The 26399-nt window shown below is 40.9% G+C and overlaps 1 protein-coding gene across 2 annotated transcripts in view; it reads right to left on the bottom strand.

Annotated features, from left to right (window-relative positions):
* Irak3 (interleukin 1 receptor associated kinase 3) overlaps positions 1 to 19265 on the bottom strand; it is a 59333-nt gene extending 40068 nt beyond the window's left edge. The window contains exons 1-3 of one of the 2 annotated variants that reach the window (XM_058574597.1): positions 18913 to 18961; positions 17612 to 17679; positions 4449 to 4631 (exon numbers count right to left, since the gene is read on the bottom strand). In XM_058574597.1, coding sequence (XP_058430580.1) covers positions 4449 to 4488 — 40 coding nt within the window. In that variant the 5' untranslated portion in view covers positions 4489 to 4631; positions 17612 to 17679; positions 18913 to 18961. Of the gene's footprint in view, positions 1 to 4448; positions 4632 to 17611; positions 17680 to 18912 lie in introns of both variants that reach the window. The other variant, XM_046430662.2, reaches the window with a different exon arrangement.
* Between the last annotated feature and the right edge of the window lie 7134 nt (positions 19266 to 26399).

Genomic DNA, 26399 nt, shown 5'->3' with positions numbered 1-26399 from the left:
TTTGGTTTGGAGCTCTGTACCTTCCTGTATCCCAATGACTCTTAAGTTTGGTCTCTTAATGTTATCCCATATTTCTTGGATGTTCTGCTCATGGTTTCTTAACAGTCTTGCTGAGCTGTCTATGTTCTTTTCCAGTTGAAATACTTTGTCTTCATTGTCTGATGTTCTATCTTCTAAGTGTTCTACTCTGCTGGTAGTATTCTCCATTGAGTTTTTAAGTTGGTTGATTGCTTCCTGCATTTCTAGGATTTCTGATTGCTTGTTTTTTATAACCTCTATCTCCCTGTATAGTTGATCCTTTGCTTCCTGGATTTGTTTGCGTAATTCGTTGTCGAAGTGATCTTTCATTGTCTGATTTTGCTGTTTAATGTCTTCCTTGATACTCCAGATCATCTGAAGCATGTATATCCTGAATTCTTTATCTGACATTCCGTCTGCTGCAGCTGTTACCTCTTCTAAAGTTGCGTTGACCTGCATTGCTTGTGGTCCTTTCTTTCCTTGTCTTTTCATACTGCTTGCGTATCTTTCCTGCAGGTGCGGGCGGCGGCTCTGCTCTCTCCTTATTCCAATTGGGGTGTCGTGGCTACCACGCTGGCAGGTCACTGGGCCTGTTCTGGGAGCTGGCGGCGGCTCTGTTCTGCCCCTACTCCAATTGGGGTGACGAGTGTACCACGCCGGCAGGCCACCGGGCCTGATCCGCCGGTCGGTTGCAGGTTTGCCTACCCTGCAGGCGCGGGCGGCGGCTCTACTCTGCCCCTACTCCAAATGGGGTGACGTGTCTGTCGTACCGGCAGGCCACTGGGCCTGTCCCGCTGGTCGGTCGCAGATCTGCCCACCTTTCGGGCACGGGTGGAGGCTCTGCTCTGCCCCTACTCCAATTGGGGTGTCGTGACTACCCCGCCTGCAGGACGCTGGGCCTGTTCCTGGCACGGGCGGCGACTCTGCTCTGTCACTACTCCAATTAGGGTGGTGTTTGTACCACGCCGGCAGGCTCCTGGGCCTGATCCGCCGGTCTGTTGTAGGTCTGCCTACCTTGGAGGCGCGGGCGGCAGATCTGCCCTGCCCCTCCTACCACGCCTGTGGACCCCTGGGCCTGATCTGCAGGTTGATCACTGGTCTGCTCACCCTGCGGGCACGGGTGGCGGTTCCGCTCGGCCCCCACTCCGATTGGGGTCTCGTGACCACCACACCGGCAGGGCCTGATCCAGGCGTGGGAGAAGGATCTGCTCTGCCCCTACTCCAGTTGGGGTGACGTGTGTACCACACTGGCAGGCCACTGGGCCTGACCCGCCAGGCTGTCACAGGTCTGTTTACCTTGGAAGCGAAGGGCGGCTCTGCCCTGCCCCTCCTACCACGCCCATGTACCACTGGGTCGCGGGTCTGCCCACCTTGCGGGTGCGGGTGGCGGCTCCGCTCCGCCCCCTCTCCAATTGGGGTCACGTGGTCACCACGCTGGAGAGCCGCTGGGCCTGCTCCGGGCGCTGGCGGCGGCCCGTCTCCTCCCCTCTGGCTCGAGGACAAATTGAGGAGACTCGGGTGACTGTGCCTCACCCCCCCTACCAGGAGACCAACTGCTTATGTCCCCGCTGGTATTGATGAAGTTCTCTCCTCCGCCGCTTTCTGCTGACATCAGATCTCTGCCATGTTGGTATCCTATGCGAATGGCAGCATTTCGTTCCCCTTGCCGGGCAACCAAAGCAACGGGTGAGACCTGACCGGCCCTCAGCAGGACCCGGACCAAGACGCAGTTTCCGCGGGCTCCTAGCCCTGGTCCAGGGAAGTTCCGGGAGCCGGAACTCGGCCGCTCCGTGCTCGGTGTAAGCTCCTATAAGTGTAAGCTCCAAGAAGCAGTCCCCGCGGGCTCAGTTCCGGGAGCCAGAATTCGGCTGCTTAGTGCTTGGTGTATGCTCTGATAGTAGCAGGGTCCAAGAAGCAGCCTCCGCAGGCTCCGCAGCCCTGGGCCAGGGCGGTTCCGGGACGGTTCCGGGAGCCGGAACTCGGCCGCCCCGCGCTTGGTGTTCGCTCCGATAAGATCAGATTCTAAGAAGCACCCAGGCGCTGAACCCTAGCAATCTGTCTGCAAGCCGCAGGCGAATTGCAGCCTGAAATTACCTGTTCTATGGCTGAATGAGCTGCGGTCAGTCGAAAACAGGGAAGGTGACGTCAGTTTACCAACATGGTGGCTGCTGGCCTCCTCTGTGGTCTGACCGGTGTGGAGAACCGAGATGGACCGCTTCCTTCCCCCGTCTCGAACCCAGAATTCAGCCCTGAGTACGGTGCTTGCGCGGCTGGCAGAAACTGCAGCGCTGTAACCCTGCGTCTCTATCCCAGCGCGTGCTGCAGACTCTAGCCGCGGGGCGATTTGCTGAATAAGCAGTGTTACCCTCCGTGCGACAAACCTCTCGCGTTTGAGTCCCCGTAGCCGATCCTCGTGCGATGGAAATCCTTCCTCCAGGTTCCGGAGCACCCCACTATTGCTGGAAATTCCTAACAAGATATCCTTTAGCCGTCCTGACTTGTCATACTCCCACACAGTGAAGCAGCACACGGGGGCAATGCACTCCCCTCGCCGCCATCTTCCTCTCCCCGCTAATCTCACATTTTAAAAAAATGAAATCAAATTTGCATGTGTAGCAGACTAGGAGTCACCCAAGAACATGGAATGTTTGTCTTTGGATAGTCCAAATCATTCTCTGCTACATAAATAAACAACATAGAGAATGAAAACATACTCTGAAATCTATTCCAGAAAACAGAATTATAAAACAAACCTGGGTGTCCCATTAAATTGTGCTAGGTTGAGCCTGTGAACAGCAAGCCATGTGGTGGTTTGTGAGGTTGGAAAAGGCTGAGATAATGAAAGGCACGGTATTTACAGTTCCCAGGGACTTAGTGCATTCCACTTGCTCAGCGTTGAGTAAGGCATTATGCTCTACTAAACCACGTGAAGAGATAGTGTAGAAAAGGTAAAAGGAATTAGCCAAGTTAGGTAATATCATGGCAGAAGCTTACTGAGAACCAATATCCCAGGAATGAATATCTATTAAATAAAAGTCATGCAGAAGCAATAGTTTTCTGGTACAGATCTCTCACGATTTCTTCTTTGTGTGTGTAAATCTTCTCTGTGTAAGAAGGGACAGGCTCATGCACATTAAGTATGTGATCAAAGAACCTGTGTACAATTATATAAAACTGAAAATATGCCTGGATGAAATGAGCCAAAGAATGAAGATGTTGATTCAAACGCTTTGGACCCATGAGTCTTGAATCTATAATGCAAAAGCCCAAGTGTGGAGAGCCATCCTCACGTGTGACTGGGTGACTCCCGGTTTGGGTCTGAGGCTTCTGGCTATGTCGGAATTTTCCTGGCCCTCTCCTGATGAGAGAACCTGTCCGTGTGGGGGTGTTACTGACCACTGACCCCGGGGGCCCAATCACTGACCCTGACCTTGGAGTGCGGCCCCCCCTCAACCTTCATTGGATGGAATTCTCCCCTGAATTTCTTGCTCCCCAATAAAAGGCTACTCCCTGGCGTGCTCGCTCTCTCTCTCTCTCCTGCTAGCCCTGAGTAATCCTTGCTGCCCTGCTGGGCGGTTAGAGGAGGGAACCAGAGAGGGGAGCCGTCTCGGACCTGGCAATAGAAATAAGGTAACTGAGTCTGTGTGTTTTATTTCGATCTCTTCTAGCTAACTTTTATGCCAAGAACCTCATTAATGAAACCATTGCGCTGGCCGCATGGTGGACCCAAGATCAATCACAATCATTGATGAAGTGAATAAATTCAAGTGGAAGAAACAGAACAAATGATGTTAAGAGACTATTTACTGACAAAGAATAAATGGAGAAAACTTCATAGGCATTATTTGTTGGATTTCTCTGACTGTAAGGCATGACAATAGGACACACAGGGAAGAATTATAGAATGAATGACAGATAAGTGAGGCAGAGTTAAAAGCTATGACATAAAAACAGCAGTGAATATAAAAGACAAATTCCAAGTTTATTCTGCAGGTATTATTTGCACTAAAATATGGGAGAGAGAGAGACACTTATTATATTTCTTATAACAAAACAAAGGATAGCATTACCATACTTTACTTAAACATTGCAATTCTGATTATACTTATGATTCAAGGAGTCTGAGTTTTGGAAAGAAAGCTGATTCTATTAGCTGATAGAAATAAAACATTTCAAACCTGCAGTTTGTAAGTAAAAGTTAAGAAAAAGAATCTCTAAAACCTCAAAAAGTAATGTGTTATATAAGCAAGGCAATAAAAAAAAAAGTGTCACACACAAATACAAAGCTTCAAGTTCCCCTGAAGATAAAAGTGACAAGTAAGGAATCGCTGACATACAGCATGATGTCGTGTATAAAACACAACATTTCCATTTACAATTTAAAATTCCTATAGGATGGACTGAGAGCCATATTATAAGAAAGTGGTTACCGTAATTTGTAATTAAATGTATCGCTCGATGATGCCCCATCTCCTGAAGAATTTGTAAAAGGTCACCGATGGTCTTGTTTTTCTGTGCCCAGGACCACAGCAATTCTCTTGTTCCACTTTTACCTTGGTCTACGTATTTTTCAATATGACGAACATCCAGCCAACTGTTAGAAAGTCTCTCTGCTGTGGAAGGTACAATAGAAAGAACCAAAGCACAGTTTATTTTTTATTGAAATACTCGTATATTTTACTTATCAATGAATAATTTGAACTAACTATTATTTTGAATAATTTAGCAGGTACTCCTCACCCACCTTCCACTAATATTGACAGTAGTAACCATGATACAATTATCAGAAGTAGTAATAACAAAACTGCAGATCTTATTTACTTTTATTCGTTATTTCACTAAGTACTTTTTTGATTCGGATCCTTTCCAGTTTCCCACATTACATTTAATCATTTATTCTCCTGAGTCTCCTCCAGTGGGTAGAGATTTCTCAGTCTCTCCTCATCTTTCCAGACAGTGACATGACACTGTGCCCTGCTCAGTGTGTAATATCCAGGGGGTTATGATATGATGTCTTATCACCATTAGTATGTATCTTGATTATTTGGATAAGGTGGTGTCTGCAGGGTTTCTCCACTACTGAGCTATCTTTTTATTTATAATTAATAGCTCTATGGGGGAAGATGCTTTGAGATTGTGGAAATTCACTGCTTCGCTGCAGATTTGGCCTACTAATATTTGCACCCACCAGTACTTTTGTTTATTCAGAATTATTACTGTAGTATTTGCTTCATGGTGATTTTTTCTACTTTGTCTTTTTTCCTTCTATGTTCATGAACTGTAACTTTTCTGTAATAAAGAGTATCCCTTCATTCTCATGTATTTACTCAACTTTTATGTAGAACAGAATGGATTTATGGGTATTTATTCTATTCTAATGGTTAAAATTCAGTGTTATCAAGGTCTAGATCTGGGATGTCCCCAAAAAGCTCAGGTACTTCAAGGCACGGTCCCTAAGCCAGCAATATTCAGAGATGAGGCTTTTAGGAAATGATTGGATCATGAGGGCTCTAACCTCATCAGTGGATTAATCCATTTGGTAGATTAATCATATTAATCGACTTCTAGGAAGAGGTGGAAATAATATGCAGGTGGGGTATGGTTGGAGGAAGTGGTCACTGGGGGTATGCCTTTGAGGAATACATCCTCTCCTTGGCCCCTTCCTCCCTGTCTCTCTCTGTTTCCCAGCTGCCGTGAGCTGAGCAGCTGTCCTCTGCCACACCCTCCCACCATGTTCTACTTTACTTCAGGCCCAAAGAAATGGAGTCAGTTGACCATGGATTGAAATCTCTAAAAAACATGAACCAAAATAAATTTTTCTTCCTCTAAGTGATTCATTTTTCATTTTTGGTTACAGTGGCAAAAAACTGACTGACACACTATCATTATTTATTTTGTTGCTGAAGCGGTTCTAGCTTTGTCTGTCTAGGTTGGCTCCTATGTTCTGACAAGGCCTATCTTTATTTAAGTACTTTCTTAGTTGCTGACTCTACAAGATGCTCAAGGCTTATTTTGTATTTCCCCTTCCCCAGCACTGGAATTAACTACTTGCCCAAGTTTTCAGTGGTGATTAGAAGCTAAGATGCAGGTACCAAATGTGCTCATGGTGGCTACAGTTCCATTGCTTGGAGGCTCTCAAAGCAGACAGAGCTAATAAATAGAGATGTACACTAGTCCACAAATCCACATTTCTCTATCTGTATGTATACATATTACAAACCAAGAGCTTATTCTAGTACCTCTGATTCTAATCCAATCCCAGAGGTTCACATTTTAGTCATTCCTCCTTAGTAACTTAATCTACTCTTATCATTGATGCTATATTTACTTGTTCATTTACTTCTACTACACTTTATAAAGTACTTTCAGAATTGCTAACCTACCCCCATGAGAAACACATTCACTAAATTAGAGCATAATAATTCTTTTTGTCCTTAGCTTAAAGGCATCCAGTATGATGCTGTTTTCCAAAATTATTTAGGTTAATTCTTTTCCTCCTCACCCCTTTCAGGGTGGGTATTATTTATTGGTAATACAGTTAGCTTCAGATGTTGAGGTTTTCATGCAAGAGTGTTTTAAATGCTTGTTCCACATAGTTTTGCTGTTGAATATTTTTGAGTAATTAAAAATTAGTATCTGGGTGGGTTAGGAAAATGTTTCACTAAGGATATTAGGCTTTTCTTCACTGCTCGAGACCCATGTATATGGCTTGTTTTGGATCTTGTAAAAATACCTTAAAGTGGTACTAAAAGTGTATTGTTTTTTGTACTCTGAGTTAAAAGGATTTTTCAACTGAAAACTTATTTCACCTTGCTGTACAACTTTCAAATTTTAAAGTGTACTGTAGGCAAGGGAGGGTGAGAGAAGGCAAATGATAGAAAGGTAGCTTTCTTGTTCCTATAATAATACAAGTTCCTATAATAATATAAGTCATTTTGAGTTCTAAGATTAACAATGTGCTTTTGAGTCATTGATGGTAACAGCAGCTTTCCCTCATTGCTTTACCTTCCAGAGACTCTAAAAAATGTAGGATCCCAGATAATGATCTGTGGATACAATTCAACTATCATCTGAAGTTGATCATGGTGATCCCAGTATACCACAATAACTAGTGATGGAGACTCAGTACCTTTTTCTCCCTGCCACACATGAATATGGAAAGAACCCTCAAAGAGCAAATAAATCAACTTTGTTAAAGGACTCTCCAATCTACCAATGATATTCTTCAAAGGCTGATGTCCTTTCAAAAGACAAACAGATGCTCAGATCTAAGGAAATGATTAGCCTTATGGAACTTTCTTCTGTTTAAAGTCTGTTTCAGGGTCCAAAGTTTGTGTTAAGGAGTTGCTATACAAGTTATAGTATTTGAAATCAAGACATCAGAAAGGCAAGCATTTTCTGCTTTAATATGGTAACCTCTTTCCCCAAATTTTCGGTTCTATCTGGTTTGCTGTAATATTCAATTTACTTCAACTTTATGTTCTTGCTGGGACTCTCAACAAAACCTGAAAGTGGAAAAAGTTCAGAATATGAAACCACTACTCCCCCCCACCCCATTCTTTGAGCCAAAAGTTGATATTGTAGATAGTTCCAATGCTCTCCAATATTTCCAATCCCCCACCCCATTACAAAGGATTACATTTCCCTTCCATGTAAGGTTAGGTATGTGTCTATTCTAGCAGAAATACTAAAAAGTCAAGGCACAATTTACCAGGTTCCCAACCCTGCTACAGCAATGGTAGAAGCACATGCTGACCTAGGGTTGTCTCATGAATAAAGAAGCCTAGGAATCTGGGTCACCACATGCGGGACAGATGCACTAGACTCTGAGTGCTCTTCCCAACAGCAAAAAGCAAACTTATACTATGTCAAACTACTAATATTTTGGTATTGTTTATTATTGAAGCACACCATAGTCTATCCTGACTAATACATACAAAGTTACATCTTGAATTAATCCAGTCACTTCTTGTAGGAGAATAGAGTGAAAGAGACTGGCATCTTTTGTGATCACATATCAAACAGGGAGGATAAATGTGACTTTCAATTCGAATGCATGTTTAGGCTACAAGGGGGAAAAAAAACTAGCTTTAATGAAATAGCTGACATTATTGAGTTGGAATGTCTTTACTTGTCCCCCTTATTTTAAGTTCTGGCAAGAATATATTATTAATTCCTTATTTTTTTATGGAGACAGTATCTCATGAAGAGGCAAAAAAACTATCCAAATGCCAAATATGTTTTAGATTGCTATCTTTACAAAAAAAAGGGAAGATTGTAGAGCAAAAATATTGGTAAGATCTGGTGTGTGATGCTCTTTAATATACAGATTAAATATCTGTTGGGTTTGCATCTGTAAATTCAACCAACTATGGATCAAAGATATTCAGAAAAAGATTGTCTATACTGACCAAGTAAAGACTTCTTTTCTTTGTCATTATTCCCTAAACAATACAGTATAACAACTATTTCAGTGGCCATTTACATTGATGTAGGTATTTTAAATAATTTAGAGATGATTTTAAGTATGTGGGAGGATGTGGATAGGTTATATGCAAATACTATCCCATTTTATATAAGGGACTTGAGATCTATAGATTTTGTAATCCCATAGGTCCTAGAACCAATCCCCTATGGATAATGAGAGATAACTGCTATTCTTTTTTATATATGTGGTCTGGCTTTTTGGTTGAGACACATTTGTCATGAACACTTTAGCTAGCTATTTCAAGAAACCCTTGAAAGAATACTGTGGATTGGGGTGTTCAAACATTTGCTGTTATCTATGATGAGCCAGGGTACAGTAATTGCATACACCAGTGGGGCATGGAGATAGGTCCCTAACTAAGACAAAGACCCAGGAAAAGTTCCACTACAGAAGTGTTTTACAGACATTGAGCCATGTTTAAGGCAATGAGTATTTCTAAAGGGAGACCAATTCTTAAGGATTTGAAGCCACTACTGCCCGTTCTTTGAGCCAAAAATTGATGTGGTGGACATAACCAATGCTCTCCATTATTTCCAATTCCCTACCCCATTATGGAGGATTACATTTCTCTTCTCTGTAACATTAGTAATGCGCCTATTCCAGCAGAAACACTGAAGAGTCAAGGCACAATTTACCAGGTTCCCAATCTTGCTGCAGTAGTGGTAAAAGCACATGCTGACAAGGGGGTATCTCATGATGGAAGAAGCCTGGAATGCTGGGCCACTGGATGGGAGACAGATGCACTGGACCCAGTGTTCTTCCCAATAGCAAAAAGCAAACTCATACTATGTCAATACTGTAAGTATTGTAATATGTGTAAATACTGCATATAAGACTGCCAGGGTATGCTAGAATTTAGAATTTCATCTGGAAACCAACAAATAACTCTCAGCCCTGTAAACTGTCCTATCTCCCAAGAACAAAAGACTTCAGTCAAAACAGAGCATGGCTGTGGGCCTCGATGTGCATGCAGGAACATAGGTGTTTAGTGGTGGCCCTGGACCTACAGGAAGACTTTAGGCAAACCACAGTCCCACTGAACAATCTCAAACTTCCCATTAGTAACTGTTCTTTGAAGCTCTCCCACCTATAATATATCCTAAATTTGTGTTATCTTTCTTGGCCTGCTGGTTATAAAAGCATAGACTAAAACATTTCCATTCTTTAGGGCTGAGGGTGTGACTTAGTGGTAGAGAACATACTTAGCATGTGGGAGGCCCTGGGTTCAATTCCCAGCACCAAAAAAAACAAAATGAAGCAAAAAAAAAAAAAAAAAAAAAAAAAACACTTCTAGTCTTCAAATCATTTTGCATTCTCAAAATTCACATTCCTGTAAGGGAACCCTAAATATCAAAAGAATATTCCCTTCCAGAAAAGGGGAAGTTTAGGTTTCTGCTTTTTCTACTAGAAAATTAAGTGGCAAATATTTACCCAATATTAGGCATAAGGTACCATATAAATGAATAATGATGAATATTTACATAACACAGAACAAATTCTGCCTTCTAAAAATAAAATAGTTCCTTCTATACCTTTTTCCTATATTTTTCTAAAAAATAAATAAAATAGTTCCTTTTATACTTCTATACTTCTATACAATCTGGGAAAAGACGTATTGGCACACAATTTCACAGGGGCCAAAAGGGAAAATGCTCTTGTGGGAAACTGCAGTCAGGGAAGGAAAAGGAGGGTGACCAAGACTTCAGCTAGACTTGCAACTGAGACTGGAGCAAGGTTTGCCTAGACTGAGGGAAGAAGGGAGGTGATTCAGATAGAGAACTGCTTCAGAAACAATGAAGAGGGCATGAGAGGGCAGAGCTGAGCACTGCGCCCTGAGCAGAGGTTCATATTAAAGAGAACAAGCCCCATGAAGTCTCCATGTTGCTTTTGTATATCCAGGAACATGCTTAGCACCTAGATGATCAGTATATATTTGCTGAATGACAGATGGAGGACCTGGGTTTTTGCACAAAAACTTAAACTTAATTCTAAAAACAATGGGACCAATCTCAGATTTCTGAAAAGTGATGGCAGTTTCACTTTTTTTTTTTTTTGAAAGATCCATCAGTGGCAATAGTCACAGGAATCTCACATACTCTATTTACCTATAAAAGGTAAAAACATTGCCGGGTACAGTGGCACACATCTGTAATCCCAGTGGCTTGGGAGGCGAGATAGAAGGATCTCGAGTTCAAAGCCAACCTCAGCAAAAGTGAGGCACTAAGCAACTCAGTGAGACCCTGTTTCTAAATAAAATACAAAACAGGGCTGGGGATGTGGCTCAGTGGTACAGTGTCCCTGTTCAATCCCCCCTATCCACCTCCCCGCAAAAACGTGTAATTTTATATTCACATAATTCTCACAATAAGAAAGGAAAAGTTTATAACTATTAGGGGAATCTAGATTTAATGCTCTAAATTCCAGAGGGAGTCCATTTTCCTGCATAATTCCACTTCCAATATTTCTTTTTCTTAGTTAGTTTGTGACTGTTCCTTTTAAAAGTGCAGTGGGTCATAACTCTGTGGTCTCCCATCCCTATATGTGACTGAGGAACTGCTAGTGTAAGATGTTCTCTATTAAGCACATTCCTGAGATTCAGCTGCAATATGAATGAACAGATGCCAAATGAGCTAGGGCTTTTAGTTTCCTAATGCTGACCAAAGCAGTCTGAACCTGCAAAGCTGGATTAGGCAAAGGCATTTTTCTAACAATAGTTCTCAGTGAGAAACTGATCAGGACTCTGTCAAAACAAATACTGCCCACATGTATGGATTGCCATCAGGACAAGAGATGAACTATGCTTTCTCTAACTGGCGATTCATGGTGCAGCCTTAAAAGCTTTTCTCTAAGGACGATGCATTCTGAATAGACACACCACTACAGAGTATTCCTAGCATTCATAAAATGTATGATTCTGTTAGATCCAATTCTACACAACAATAGCTCCTACATGATGCAACAAGAATACACTTCTCCACTATTCCTAGCTTTTGCCAAACCTTCATTGCTTTTTCCCTTTCAGAATACAGGACTTTATGCACAGTACAAATCAAATAAAAATAAAATGGAAAGTTTCCAATGACTAGTAGTGTTATTAAAGTCAAGAGTATTCCAAGTTGAAAAAATAAATTAGAAAAAGAAGCTGTAGTTCAGCATTATTTTAAAGCACTTTTTAGAAGGCAAGTCTGTTGTTGAAAGGCATCTTGGTACATATAACCCAAAAGTTGATCTGCTAAGTTGAGAAATCAGTTTATATGAAGATAACCATTGCTTAAGTGCTATTATTAGTAGATGCTCAAAGGTCCTTGGAGACTGTTTTGAGAGTGCAGGACTGTCTAGGTAGTGCTAACCACTGGGGAATTCGGTTGCAGAAATCATGTCTCCATATGCAAATATGTCTCTGAAGGGGTTTTTTAGAATATTGCAACACACCCCTATTTGGAACCTTCGTATTTGCATATGACCACATGACAAAAGCCCTGGGAAATTAAGACAACATCTTACAAAGTTTGTTTTTAGGTAACAGAAAGATATCTGTCTACAAAGAAATTAGGCATTTTTAAAATGACCTATAAAATTAAAAATATTTTTAATTCCAAAAAAGTAAAATAAAATAAGACTCAAAAATCTAAGTTAGTTCTATCCCTCACCCCAGACTGTAAGAATAAACACTCTGTAGTGAATACATTTTACAAGAGATAATACTTAGTCATACCTAGGCTTAAGTTTCTGTGTACATTTTAACCCATGTCTGAATAAGATTTATTCTATAGCCAGGTGTGGGAGTAAACATGCATGTTTGCTCAGGTCTCTCTCTATCTGTCTGGTTCTATCAAAACTAGAAACCAGTTAAGGACCTAACATAAATACTCTGGGAGACAATAAAAGAAAAGTTCACTCTCAAAAACAGCACTTCAGTGTGCAATTCAGAATTTGTAGAATTTCATATCCAGATGATGATCAATACAATTTTCCCATACATCCTTCCCTTATTTAACTTCTTTGTAACATGTATATAGGTCTGTTGCTTGCAAACTGGAAAATCCTTACAAGGAGGAGCCCCAATGTTGCATCTAATATAATGCTTTGTCTAAGATTCTGTCCAAAGAGGTTTTAGACATTTAATAGACATCTGCTCATTTGTTAGTTCATTCAAAACAGAGATTTACCAAATGTCTACTCTATGCCAAGTGTAAATTTCAGATGTTAGGAAAGTCACTATGAAATTTAAAAAAAAAAAAAAAAAGTCCCTGACCTGATGAAACTTATGTTTAGGTGGACAATACGCAAACAAGAAGTATGTGAGAGAAAATAAAAGTGATAATAGAGAAAACTAAAGCAGGAGAGGAAAGGTATGGAAGAGTATCCTTTTTAAAATGGTCAGGGTAGATAATAGTTACACAAAACATGATGCTAGAAAAGAAGCCGTCCCTAAGGTTACCTGCAGGGAAAACTGCCATTGCTTATTCAAGGAACAGAGGCTAATGTGTTAAAGTTAAGCAAATAAGAGGGAGAAAGAAGCAAGAGAAGCCATGAAGAACTTTGGCATTTACCTTGAGTGAGTCAGGAAGCTACCAGAGGTTCGGAATAAAGAACCAATATAATATGTTTTACCTGTTTAACAGGCTCAATGACTGCTGCACTGAAAAGAGTTTTGAGAAACTCAAGAGCAGCTAGGAGACTGTTGAAATAATCAAAGTGAGATCTGATGGTTTGGACCAAGTGGCAGTGATAAGAAGTGGTTAGATTAGTAAATAATTCCTAAAGGCAGAGTTAATAGCATCAACTGCTGAGAGACAAGATACGGTTTGTAAAATAAGCAAGGAGTCCCAAAAGACTAACTTTTTTTTTTTTGGTACTGATCAGGGATGGAATCCAGGGGTGCTCAATCACTGAACCACATCCCCAGCCCTTTTTTATATTTTATTTAGAGACGTATCTCACTGAGTTGCTAAGTGCCTTGCTAAGTTTCTGAGGCTGGCTTTGAACTCAAGATCCTCCTGTCTCAGCCTCCTGAGCTGCTGGGATTCCAGGTGTGCACCACCACACTGGGCCCAAAAGACTAATATTTTGACCTAAATAATGGGAAATCTTTGGGAGGAGGGGCATTTCTTAGGTTAGAGATACTGTCAAATAGACAAATAGATAAAGAAGACTGACATTTAAGAGAGAGAGCCAGGCTAAAAGTTTGGGAATTATTGGCATATAGATGGAATTTTCAAAATAATTGGTATAGTAAACAAACAGAAGAGAAGAGATCCATGGACTAAGCCCAGGGGCACTCTAAGAGACAAAGAAGAATTTGTAAGAAGAATATCAGAAAGTATAATGTTCTAGAAGTAAAGAATGTGCTTCAAGTGATCAAATAAGAATATTGAGAAATGACGGTTGGGTTTAGCCATGGTGAGGAGGAGTTTCAAGAGGAGGAGGGAGAATGAAAACATGATGGGTGAAGTTTCAAGGAAGAAAATGGGACTGGACTATAAGTAGCCCTTTTGAGGAATTTTACCATTTAGGGGAACAGAGCAATGAGATGGGAGCTTAGAGTATAAGTGAGATCTAAAGAGAACATTGGAAGGTGGGAGAAGTAGTATAGTATTAAAAAAAAAAAAAAAAAAAAAAACAGGATCTACTCTATTTTCAGGGAAGGAAATATATCTCTCTCCTCCTTAGGAGTTGGGGGGAGCTACGGGCTACATACAATGACTGCCTTCCAAAGAGTACAACATGGAGAGAGGAGGACAGAGTCATTTTAGAGTGACGATACCTGACAGACATCCTCAGCTCTGGTTAACAGTGATAACTCATATATACAGTACATATCTGTGATTAAAATGGTGCTTTACCTCTATGGTCTTCACCCCAAAATCCATAACCTGTCTACTAATGAGAAAAGCATCAGACAAATCCCAGCTGAAATACACCCAGTACTCCTCAAAGCTGTCAAGGTCATCCAAAACAAGGAAAGTCTCAGAAATCATCACAGTCAAGAGGAGGTGAAGGATAAAACTAAATGTAATATGGCAACCTAGAAGGAATCCTGGAACAAAGAAAGCACATGAGGTAAAAAATAAGGAAGCACAGATAAAATGTGAACTTTAATTAATAATGTGTCAATATTGTAACAAAGATACTATACTAATATAAGATGTTAATAATAGGAGAAACTGGGTATAGAGTATATGGGAAGGATATAGAGTAGATATAGGAGCTCTTTATACCAACTTCTAAATTTTTTCTGTACATTTAAAACTATTCTAAAAATAAGGATCATTTAAAAATTTAAAAAGGAGGAGGAGGAGGAGGAAGAGGAGGAGGAAGAGGAGGAGGAGGAGGAGGGGACCTAAAGTCCAACCATTTGATTAGAATCCTAGTCTGGCATTTAGTAGACTGTGACTTAAGGTGAGTTACTTAAATTCTCTAATAATCAATTTTCCAATCAATAAAATTAAAACAGGGAAAGAATCTATCTCAGAGAATTTTGTGATAAGTAAATAGATAATCCATGTCAAATGCTTAGGATAGTGTCTGTCAAATAATAAGCACTTCATAGAGGACAGCTATTGTTATTACTGCCATTATTTGAAAATTTTATTCAATGTTCAATATTCTAAGATGATTTTACATTTTAATTGTTTTAAAGTAATTAATAATAACTTATACAGTTTTCTTTCCTTTTTGAAGAAGATAATTGAATATCACCCTGTATATAGAATCTAAAAAATGACATCTCCTTTAATCATAAGAGCTACAAGGTTTTATAGTGTGAGCTGCTCCAATTTAAGCTAAATATCTGTGTAAGGTCATGTAATAATAGGAGTTGTTACTGTAATGCCAGATTCATGGGACCCCAATAGACCTCCAAGAGCCGAATTGGATGCAATCATACAGGAGTCTTTATTGCAAGCTCAAGCCTGGACTCACAACCGTTCCCAACACTGTGGTCCCAGGGAGTGAGTCCCAGTCCTTTGTTCAGTGAGGATTTATAGGTTTTTTGGGGATACTCTCTGCGTCACAACAACACACAGCAAATCATTCCACACCTCAGGAAAAGCAAACAACTCTTAACATTGATTAGCACACTCACTGGCGGGAACAAGTTGGGTAGGGGTGATTGGTTAGTACAAGAGGGGGGGTTCCTTTGAACTGACTGGTTAAAGCCATGAGGGGTGTACGTGCTAAACCACCTAGCCTAACTGAGTCAGGGACATCTGGCACCGCAGATCTCTCCTGTTATTTGTAGACAAACAACTCAGTAGGGTGGGTATGTGCCTAGGAGCTCTCTGTGGGTTTTTCCAAGGACAAGGGTCACACCCCCTTCCTTGGACAGGCTTTGCTCTGAGGTAGAGGCTGGTTTCTCAAAAATGGAGTCACATCAGTTTCTCATCACCAGAGGTTCTGTATATCTATTATGAAGTCTATGAAGTAAATAACATTTTCTAATTAGGGCTCTTGCTCCTATCATAAAGCCATAAAGTCATTAACATCAACCTGGTATCATATCAGGATCACACTATTTTTAATAACAACAATTGACAAAATGATGTGAAGAGTCATGTGTAGAATATTCTTAAAGGTAAAAAGAATTAAGTGAAGTAGAAGAGAATTTGGCCTCACCCATGGTTCCCAAGCCAGGCCAAGCATCAGATTCCTACTCACTTGGCATGCAACAAAAGATGCTGGAACTCTGCCCAGACTTACTGAATTAGCTGCTCCAAGAGTGGGTGGGGCAATTTTCTATTTGAAAGCTGATAGGGGTGATTCCAGCGTGTCAGCCACTGGCCTACCTTATCCTGCATCATAATATGGGGGCTGCAAGGATCGATGTCTGAGCCATCTCTGTCAATGTAGCCTGATGTTCACATCACAAGAATCCTGATCAGCTTGAGAGAGTTTCACCTATTATTATTACAGTTATTGTTTTCCATTTAAAATTGAGGTCCCTCTGTACCTTCAGAATTTCACCTGGCCTAAGCATAAAAGTGCAGTGTGTGTGTGTGTGTGTGTGTGTGTGCGCGCGAGCGTGCACGCGCTCACCCTGAGGATGGAAACTGGGGCCTCTTCTGTGCTGAGCATGCATTCTGCCATTGAGCTACACCCACTACCCCCAGCACAGCCTTTTGGTTCAGTATTTTCTATCATTGTTCCTTCCCCTCCTAAAGGTCAAGTTTTCCATTCCTGCATCCCACTGCCACTTTCTTCCTTCACTGTGTCAACAGGCAAACAGCACATTTAACTCAGTTACCCCGAACACCCTGAACTGGGCATCCTTCCGTAGTGCTGAGTTAACAGTTTGTGAAGCAGTTGGTCAGTTTCCAGCTACAAGATTCAGGCAGTTAATATGCATAACTCCCTGACAGTGAATTATAGCTGGAATATCAAAGAGCAAATATTTTAGATCCCTCCCCTAGAGAATCAAAGGGACAATGACCAGACTATATGTAAAGATAAAACTCTGGCCTATAACGAGTATCAACTCAAGCTCAAGAAGCTAGCCTTCTAGCTACAGTAACCAGTCCAAGACTACTATCTGTAGCAATGAGTCTAGGGAGCCAAACAACTAGCAATTGGCCTCAAACTGCCAGGACTTGATCAATATCTAAAAACTTGCTTAATTTCTGCTCCTACTTTCAGCTTAAGACCAACTAGAGAAAGCCAAATATGCACACCCAAACAATCAGAGAGGATGCTGGCTCACCTGGAATTAGCCAGTCTGCAGTCAGACACACCTGAAAACTTCCCACTCTTCTGCTTGCCTTTTGTCAAATGTAATAGCAATGGTGGCTGTTTCGCTTGCTCTGAAGAGATAGCCTTTCTTCTCCTAACTTGAATCATCTTCATTTATTGCCACAACTAGGAAAACTTGGCTGTATATTTAAATAGCTCACAGAATTTTTTTTTTCTTTTTGAAGCCAGAAATGCTATGGTTTAGGGAGGTTGTGAGGTGCAGCAGAAAAAAGAGGACACAGAGGGGAAGTATAGAGTTGCTGTGGTTAAGGGTGCAAACCTTGCATCTACTGTCATGGCTCAAGTCCAAGCTCTGCCACTCACAGCTGTGTGAACTTGGGCAAGTTACAGAACCAATTTATACTCCAGTGTCCTTACCTGTTAAAACACTGGTGGTGGTGATAGCATCAAACTTTCAGGGCAACTGGAGAGGGTATATAAGACACCTATTTAAAGCAAGAATATCTAGATTTCAGTGTTGTGGAATAGAAAGATCTCCAGCAAATTAAGCTGCACTTGCTGGAAAGCAGCAATGCCCAGGGACTGAATGCTGATTGCCCCTTTTTAATGGGACTTAGGTTTTCATATTTTCACTGTCTCCATCAACCTGCTTCATTCATTTATGATATCTACCTGGCCCTATTCACTACTTGTGCACTGAACTAAAACATGTTTCCTGCACAAATTCAATGACTCTAGGAAATCTATAGGTACAAATATATATGTCCTATCTCAAAAACATCTCAGACATATTTGGTGGAGAAGAGCTCTTGTCTCTCAAATGCACGCTGAAAATCTATGCTTTCCATAAATCAGAGTCAAGTGCCCTTTCTGAGATGTTTTACTGAAGAGCCATAATTCAAGATTATAGAGCTTAAAATATACAAATTATTTTTATATAACTTGAAGTCCAGTGCTATAGTTTCAGAAAACGTACACATTTTGTTTATCCAAAACCAAGAAAACTTCCTCTTCATAGGTTTTCTGCTATTCTTGGTAAGAAAAATTACTATTTCAGACAATGAAAGCTGTTTTGACATAATCACATTTAGCATGAGCTATCAAATCTAATCCAAAACACTGTACAAAACAAAGATTTTTGTCTGAAATTATTTCTGATGATTACACTCAACACTTCCAAAAGGCAGTTGGTCAACTTTCCAATCTGCATAAAATGGAGTTTTGAAACCAATTTTTCTAAATAGTCATTCTTCAGAATAAACTTTCATTCCACTAGGTTGTTAAATAAGCAAGATATGTTTAAGGGCTAAGATAGTAAAGTACAGTCTAATTAACTTTAGCGTTTCATTTGTAAGTAAGTTGGGGACTCAGAAGCGCACTGTAAACATCAAAGGATAAACATGTTAAAGTTCTCAAAATGATTTACTATGAAAATTCTATTCCGGATTGATTCCGCAATGACAGACATCATACATAAGTTCTTATTTGAAGACCACGAACCAAAAGGCAGGAATAGTTCGATGCTGTCCTGAGGTATCTTTCCCAAGTTCACTTGATTATGCCGCAAAGACTTCCCAAGTTTCTTTGGACGGGAAGGAAAGCGAGCGAGCGTGAGGGTCTCGGGAAGCCTGTGCCCGAGATGGGGCGGTGCGGGTGGAAAGCTCCGGGCCGCGCAGCTGGGCTCCCCGCCGCCCCGCCCCGCTCCGCCCCGCACTCACCCAGGCCGCGCCAGCCCAGCGCGCCATCGCAGCTGTCCAGGACCGCGCACAGCTGGCCCAGCAGCGCGGGCGGCAGGTCGAACAGGAGTGTGTGCGCCGAGAGCGCGCCGCAGGCCCCGCAGCTCCCCGCCATGGCGCTGCTGCTGGAGGCACAGCGGGGTGCAGAACCCCGGCCTCTCGGTAGCACCTCGCCCCGTTACACAACCGCGGAAATCTTGCTTCCACGACCGCAGCCCAGACCTCGGAACATACAGTGCCCTGGCGCCACAAGGGGCGGTCCTCACGTGACGCAAAGTGCCGCTCCCTAGAGTGCCCCTAAGGACCTCGGGCCTGGCAATGAGGTTTCCCTGCCTCTGGCTCTTGTTTGGCTTCCTGTTTTGAAGGGTTCTTTTGTTCCGCTTGGTGGAGTGTGACCCAAGAGAACAACCAAAGAGAAAGATCAGGATTTCAGGACTTAGGAACTTGTGCGCCCACCATCCCTTCTGCCCGTCCTGGGATGGGCTGTCTTCTGGCCTGGATAATTATGAGTTCTGTCTTCATGTCTTTTTTTGTGGGGGAGCGGGTGGAATAACTGGGGATTTAACCTTGGAGCGCTTTATCCCTGAGCTACATCCTTCAGCCCTTTAAATTTTGAGACAGGATTGCACTAAGTTGCTTAAGGCCTCGCTAAATTGCTGAGGCTGGCTTTGAACTTGTGATCCTCCTGCTTCAGCCTCCCGAGCTGCTGGGATTATAGGCGTCCGCCAACACGTAGGGCTGTCTTGAGGTCTATTAAAAGTTTATATCTTGTTGTTCTGTCAGAAGAGATATGTGTTCATTAGGAACACTTAGAAACCCCAGAAAAATTAAAAGAAGAAAATAATCACTTGTGACCCCACTCAACTGAAGACAGCCCCTGTCAAGTTTTGGGCATATTTTCCTCCCAACTCTTAATCAAATTTAAACAGATGGAAAAAAAAAAAAAGTGCATTCGTGGAGTGATTGCTGGGAAAGATGGGCATAGAGGTCAACAATAGAAAAACTAGAGGCACCAAGCAAATCAGAGTAAAGTGTTTCAGAAGGCAGCCCCTCCTCTATACTATGATTTAGTTTTAGTACATTTTCTTCGCCTTAGACTTTCCTGATAAAACTTTGACCATCTTTTCCTTTCTCAAAGTGCTTCACCAAATGTTTCTTTTACTTCATCATGGAATTTAAGAAAAATAGCTGTTTTAAAATCTTCAATCGTTTATACCATCATACCCTGCCATAGGCATGATACAAGTGCACTGACCAAAAAAAAGAGAGAGAAATGCTTCAAAAATGGTGAGAAAAATCTCAACTTTAAAGACTGGAAGAGGAGATGGCCCAGTTAGCACTAGCAGTTAGCACCCCTACCTGAAGTTCCAAAAAAGTAGTATTCCATAAAAACATACTTGAAAATTGAGAAAATCTGTGCTGTTTGGCAGGAGTTTCCATATCCCTTCATTCAAATGACTAAGGTTTTATTGTCAAAGTGTAAATGCCTTTGAAATTCCATCTCTTAAAGGGGCTACGGAATATGTTGAGCATCAGAGACAAAAAACAATTAAGTACTGTATTTAGAAAGTCTTAAATTTCTAGAACAGGAGAGGCAAACTCAAATATGCAGAGAAACCAGGAAGTCAATGAAGGCGAGTATGTTCATTAGCTTCCTGTCACTGTGACAAAATACCTGACTTGACCAACTTAAAAGGAGGAAACTTTTATTTGGGGGTTTCAGTTCATGGTCCTTTGGCCTCCATTACTTTGGGGTCTATAACAAGGAGGTACCTCCTGGTGGGAGTGTGTGGTAGGGAAGGTTGCTTTCCTCAAGGTAGCTGGGAAGCCAAAAGGGGAAAGAGCATGCCCCGCATGTCTTCACTTCCCTCCACTAGGCCCTAGTTCCTAAAGGATCCACCGTTGCCCTGTAGCACCAGATGCTGGTGAGCAAACCTTTATCATGTGAACCTTTATGGAACATTGAAGAGCCAAACCATAACAGTGAGGGAAACACTCAGAAATGCCTGCTTTGCTAATTCACCAAGAAGCAAGGATTTTAAGTGCAAGCTAGGTTATGTAAAATCTGCATTTCCAGTACTGGGTTATTAGACCATGTTCCCTCCCTATCCTAAAATTGTCTTTGAGTTTTCAACTTTATGTCATCAGTTTCAGCACTCACTAATCTTCCCTGTTGCTGTCCCCCAAGGGTTCTCTCCCAACCTGATTCCTCTTCCTCATTTTTGGACTCTAGTTCCTGACTTACTGTCACTCTCTCCAATACTAATCCTATATTACTTCTAGGGGATTTAACATCTATGTAGTATAGATGATGAACTTTTCACTACCCTAGCTTCTCAGTTCCTTGATTCCTCTCCTCCAGTGACCTTGAGCTCCACTCTACTCTCTGTTTCAGCCACTCATGTCAATGATTACTCCCAGTCTTGTCATTATCATTAACTTTACGCTATCCCTAACTTCTGTTTCATGATTCTGCTCTCTCACCACACCTCCTATTCTTCTAAATCATTCCCTCTAGTGCTCTGACTTAAAAAACCCTTCCCTTTACCAGGATATTGAATCTAAAATCATGTTGCCTCTTTTCTGCCCCCACCCTCTTGACGTCTTTTCTCTTTATCCATAAAGTCCACAGTCAATTATTATAATCACTTCCTTATGAATGACCTCTGTTGCCTGGTTCATCTCTCACTTTGCTGAACTCTCCTGGCAAATCTACCATCTTTTTATTATTATTATTATTTTAGTTTTTAGTTTTCGGCGGACACAACATCTTTGTATGTGGTGTTGAGGATTGAATCTGGGCCGCACGCATGCCAGGCGAGCTCGCTACCGCTTGAGCCACATCCCCAGCCCCCTACCATCTTGATTACATCTAACTTTCCAAGTTTTGGCTCTGCATCCATGTACTGTGCTGTAGCTATAAAAGACAAAAACAATTTTTAAAAATCCACTAATCCTGCTATTTTGAACTCATTTTTAAATCTGTTATGACTCTTTTTATGCTGCCAAGGATTAATACTATGCATCTTTATTCCATTTATTCTTCTAGTGTCTGTGAAAATTATATTATGCTTTCTCTTCTCTCCTCAATCCCCATAACCTTCCCCCATCCTCATGCTCAGTTGATGACCTTGAGAATGTTTACTGAGAATACTGATGCATCATGGGGGGGTGGGGAACTTTTGCAGAATCTCCCTACCACATTCACCTATCTACTAACATATGTACTAACATACAGTTTTCCTCTTTTCCTATAGATGGTATGTCTAGGCTCCCATCTAAGTCTAATTCTTTTACTTGTAAACTCAGTCCTATTCCTGTCCCTGAATCAAAGGCACCAAAGGCAGCTATTTTCCTTATCTCTACTATTCAGTTCCAATACAATACAAATATGATATCATTTCTTTCACCTAAAAAAACTAAATTATTTGGTGCCACTTCTTCCTTCCATTCACCACACCATTTTTTTTTTTTTTTTGCACTTTTTGGTGGTGCTGGGGACCAAACCCAGGGCTTCGCACATTCCAGGCAAATGCTCTACCACTGAGCCACATTTTTTAGCCCCTTTGCTTCCTTTTAGGGTAGAGTTGGATGTTCTCATTATATTCAAATTTTCTCCTCCTATGGTCTCTTAAACCTACTCTCCATTGAAAGTGCTATCTTTCAGGTTAAGCCATGTCCTCCAAAATGTAACCAAAATACTATAGGATTTTCAGTCCTCATCTTACCTAATCTGTCATAGTTTTTTTTTTTTTTTCTGATATTGGGGATTGAACCCAGGGACACTTTACCACTGAGCCACATCTCCAACCCTTTTTTTTTTTTTTTTTTGAAACAGGGTCTCATTAAGTTTCCTAGGGCATTGAGCATGCAATCCTCCTGCCTCAGCCTCCAGAGCCACTGGGATTCCAGGCATGCACCACCATGCCATCCTGTCAGTAGTTTTTGACACACTTGATCCCCCCTCCTTCTTGGACACTTTCTTCATCTGACTTCCAGGATATCACATTCTCTCACGTTTTCCACTTACCTCCCACTGCATATTCCTCTTCTGTTCCTCCTCTTCCTCCTGAACTGTTAAAGTGGAAATGTCATGCAGCTCAACCTCTGGTTCTATACTGACTCCCTTGGTGATCTCAATCAGTTTCAAGGTTTTAAGTACCATCTGTGTACCAAAGACAAGTTTATGTGTCTATCCCAGACTTCTCTTTTGAACTCCAGAGACAAGAGCAAAATCAACGCTTGATCCTGTTTCCTGAACCTGTTCTTCCCATATTCTTCCTGTCTAGGTTAGCACAACTCCATCTTTCTAGTTCCAAACTAGAGTCATCCTTGACTCCTCAATTTCCTTACAGTGCATATTTAATTTGCAAGCAAATACTGTTTATTCAGAAAATATCTAGAATCTGACCATTTTCCTGACTCTGCTTCTCCCCGTTTGAGCCACCTTCCTATCTTGTCTGGATTATTATTGTAGTCTCCAAGAGCAGCTTCCATACAGCCTTTCTTCCATATTGCAGTGGATCGACCCTTTTAAATCTTGACTAATAATGTCATTCTTCTGTTGAGAAGTCTGCAGTGACTCCTAACGTCAGTCAATAAAAGTTTGACTCTTTCGGTGAACTGCATTCTACCTCCCCTTCCCATTCCGCTTCTTTGCCCTTTACCCCGTGAACTTGTTTCTTTCTCTGCCTTAGCTACTTTCTCCCTGCTGGCCCTGAGCAGAACCAGGAAAGTCCCACATCAAAGCTTTTATACTTGCTATTTGCTTACCAGTATATTTTTTCAACATAGCTAAGGTCTACTGTGACTTCAAATTTAAGCTTACTTAGATCCATATGCTCAGATTTGGGCTAAGTTATGACTTAATTGGTTCAATACATTTATAGCTTGGGGAAATTCTATCAGACCTCTCTTACTCTCTAACTCTATCTGAACAGGAACATATAGCAACTCTGGTCATTTCTGGGAGCCATTTTTGCAATCACATAGAGGTCAATATTAGAATGAAATGAGCCCTGGGAATGATCTAATAAGAGGAAAAACTGGGTCCTTGATAAGGTCATTGATCAGTTCATTTGTTCTGTGTCTGAATCCTATCTTGCTTATGGACTTATACAAGCTAAATACCCTTCTTAAAACAGTTTTTAAGGGGCTGGAGTTGTAGCTCAGTGGCAGAGCACTTGCCTCGAACATGTGAGGCACTGGGTTCGATCCTCAGCACCATATAAAAATAAATAAACAAAATAAAGATATTGTGTCCATCTATAACTAAAAATAAACAAAAATAAATAGTTTTTAAGCTAGGAATCTTACTTGCAACAAACTACATCCTAGATAACATATTGACAGAAATTCAGTAATACTCTCTGGTTTGTTGAGCTCTTATAAAACTTATGAAAAAGAGACAAAACCCTGTTCAAAACTGTAGTTTAAATTATACAACTATATCTGGCAGAATGTGAGACAGACATGGAAACTGGATTGCATAGAGAGGCAACAAGGCCACTGAAGAATAATGTAATGGTAGATGTGATTATTATTGGCTAGAGGAAGGTCATTCTGGCATGGGCAGTCTCTTCCTTGAAACTACCAAGGTGCTCACTATAAATCACATCATTAGATAGATTCAAATACATTGGAACAGGCCTCATTGTTAATAACAAAAACACTCTTATTACTATAGAAATCCCAAGGAGTTTTGAAGTTCTGTGGCAAAAATCAGAAACAAAACCCAAACATTTTTAAAATCATACCATACATTCATTACCACAAGAGTACTCCTCAAAGAAGGTATCAGTGCAATCTGCTCGTTACAGACAGGAAATTTGACTAAGTATGAAACTACATGGCTGGGGCTGGTGGTAATGGCTCAGTGATAGAGCATTTGCCTAGCATGTGTGAGGCACTGAGTTTGATTCTCAGCATTATATATAAATATATGAATAAAATAAAGGTCCATCAACAACTAAAGATATATTTTAAAAAAAACTATATGGCCTTTCAGCTTAGCTTTCTCCCAATTCGTTTTATCTCCAAATAAATCCACATTAAATAGAGTTTTCATCACATTATTTCTTTAAAAGAGGTGTCAGTGGCTCTCCATTACAAAATAGAGTCATACCATTCAAGATTCTTTAGAAGACTATTTTCTGATGGTTATGTTCATTCCTACCACTGGCCATTCTCACCCCCACTCCTTTCCTCCTGCCTTCTGATAATCTCCCCATTCCTAAATAGCAATCATTCCTATCTTTCTTGTAAGATTCAATGAGGGAGAAAGGTAACTTTATTGAATACCTACAATCACAGAGCTGAAAGCTTTACACGGTATCTCCTTTAAAACTCTAGCACTCTGCAGTTTACATATTCAAATTTTTATTTTACATTGGAGTAATGCCTGGAGAATTGATTTAGGTGCTTGAAAGCAAGTGTATTAAGTTTCAGACTCAAATTTATTTGACTCTAAAACCTCAGGCTCTTTTTTAGTAATCCATAAGACTTATAAATCTCCTATACTCTGGACCTTAAAGTTGAGTTGTAGATAAAACAATTTTAAAAATGGAAAGATAGTTGCATTTTATATCTCTACTGCCTTTAGTATTAAATGCAGGTTATTATCCACAAGCAAAAACAAAAACAAAAAAGTATGTGTTTTCTAGCTAATCCAGGGATAAGGACAGAATTATAGTCCAAGAATAGTCCACAGAAGATTTTAACTAGGGGGTTGTAAAACAAATATTAGATGACTAGAGGAGAAAGAGGAGCAGACAGAAAGAAGAGGAAGCATATAGACAGGTCTTTAAAACTACTAAAATTTATTTTAGAGCAGAGATTTTATTTACAAAATACTTTCCTTAAAAGTATAGCTTTAGAAGAAATAGAGGAACAATACGATACTAAGCTATTGGATTCCATGCCTGTAAGTAAATTCTTTATTGTCACAAGATAATTTTCTTATCTAAACTGAGGGAGCAGATTTTGAGAAACTAATGATAAAAGCTATTGATAGCATTAAGGATTTAATTTCAGAATATATTGTTCCTCAACTATTCTGAGTCTCATTTGCCTTTTGACCTTTTGGGTGCTTAGGCTAAAACAAGGACTGAACAATGTGTGTGAAGCAAAGTAAATGCATCAAAAACATTTCAAGATGTTACAGAGCTGGGTTCTTCTGGGAAATTGAGACATCACGAAGAACCACCCCTTCCTCAAATCCTGATTCTTGCTTTCAAGTCAGAAAGATTTCAGACAGGTCATTTAGTAACAGACAATGTATTTATTAGAAGGTATAGGAACAAGTAAAGGAGACATTCTCAAGGGAGAGAATGGGTCCTCTCAGAGAGGAGAGGGACAGTGTGTCTTTCCAGTACTCCAGTTTTATTGGCAATCCCAGAGAAGTTTTCAGAGACTCCCATGCAGGTCCACCTCTTGACTTCTTACTGACAGCTAGATGACATCAGACTTTC

This window comes from Marmota monax, unplaced genomic scaffold, assembly GCF_021218885.2.
Source record: "Marmota monax isolate L192 unplaced genomic scaffold, Marmota_monax_Labrador192_F-V1.1 WCK01_AAM20220418_F8-fsc00056, whole genome shotgun sequence".
NCBI lineage: Eukaryota > Metazoa > Chordata > Mammalia > Rodentia > Sciuridae > Marmota > Marmota monax.
The sequence above is the reverse complement of the archived record's forward strand: the minus strand, read 5'-3'. Positions and strand labels throughout refer to the sequence as shown.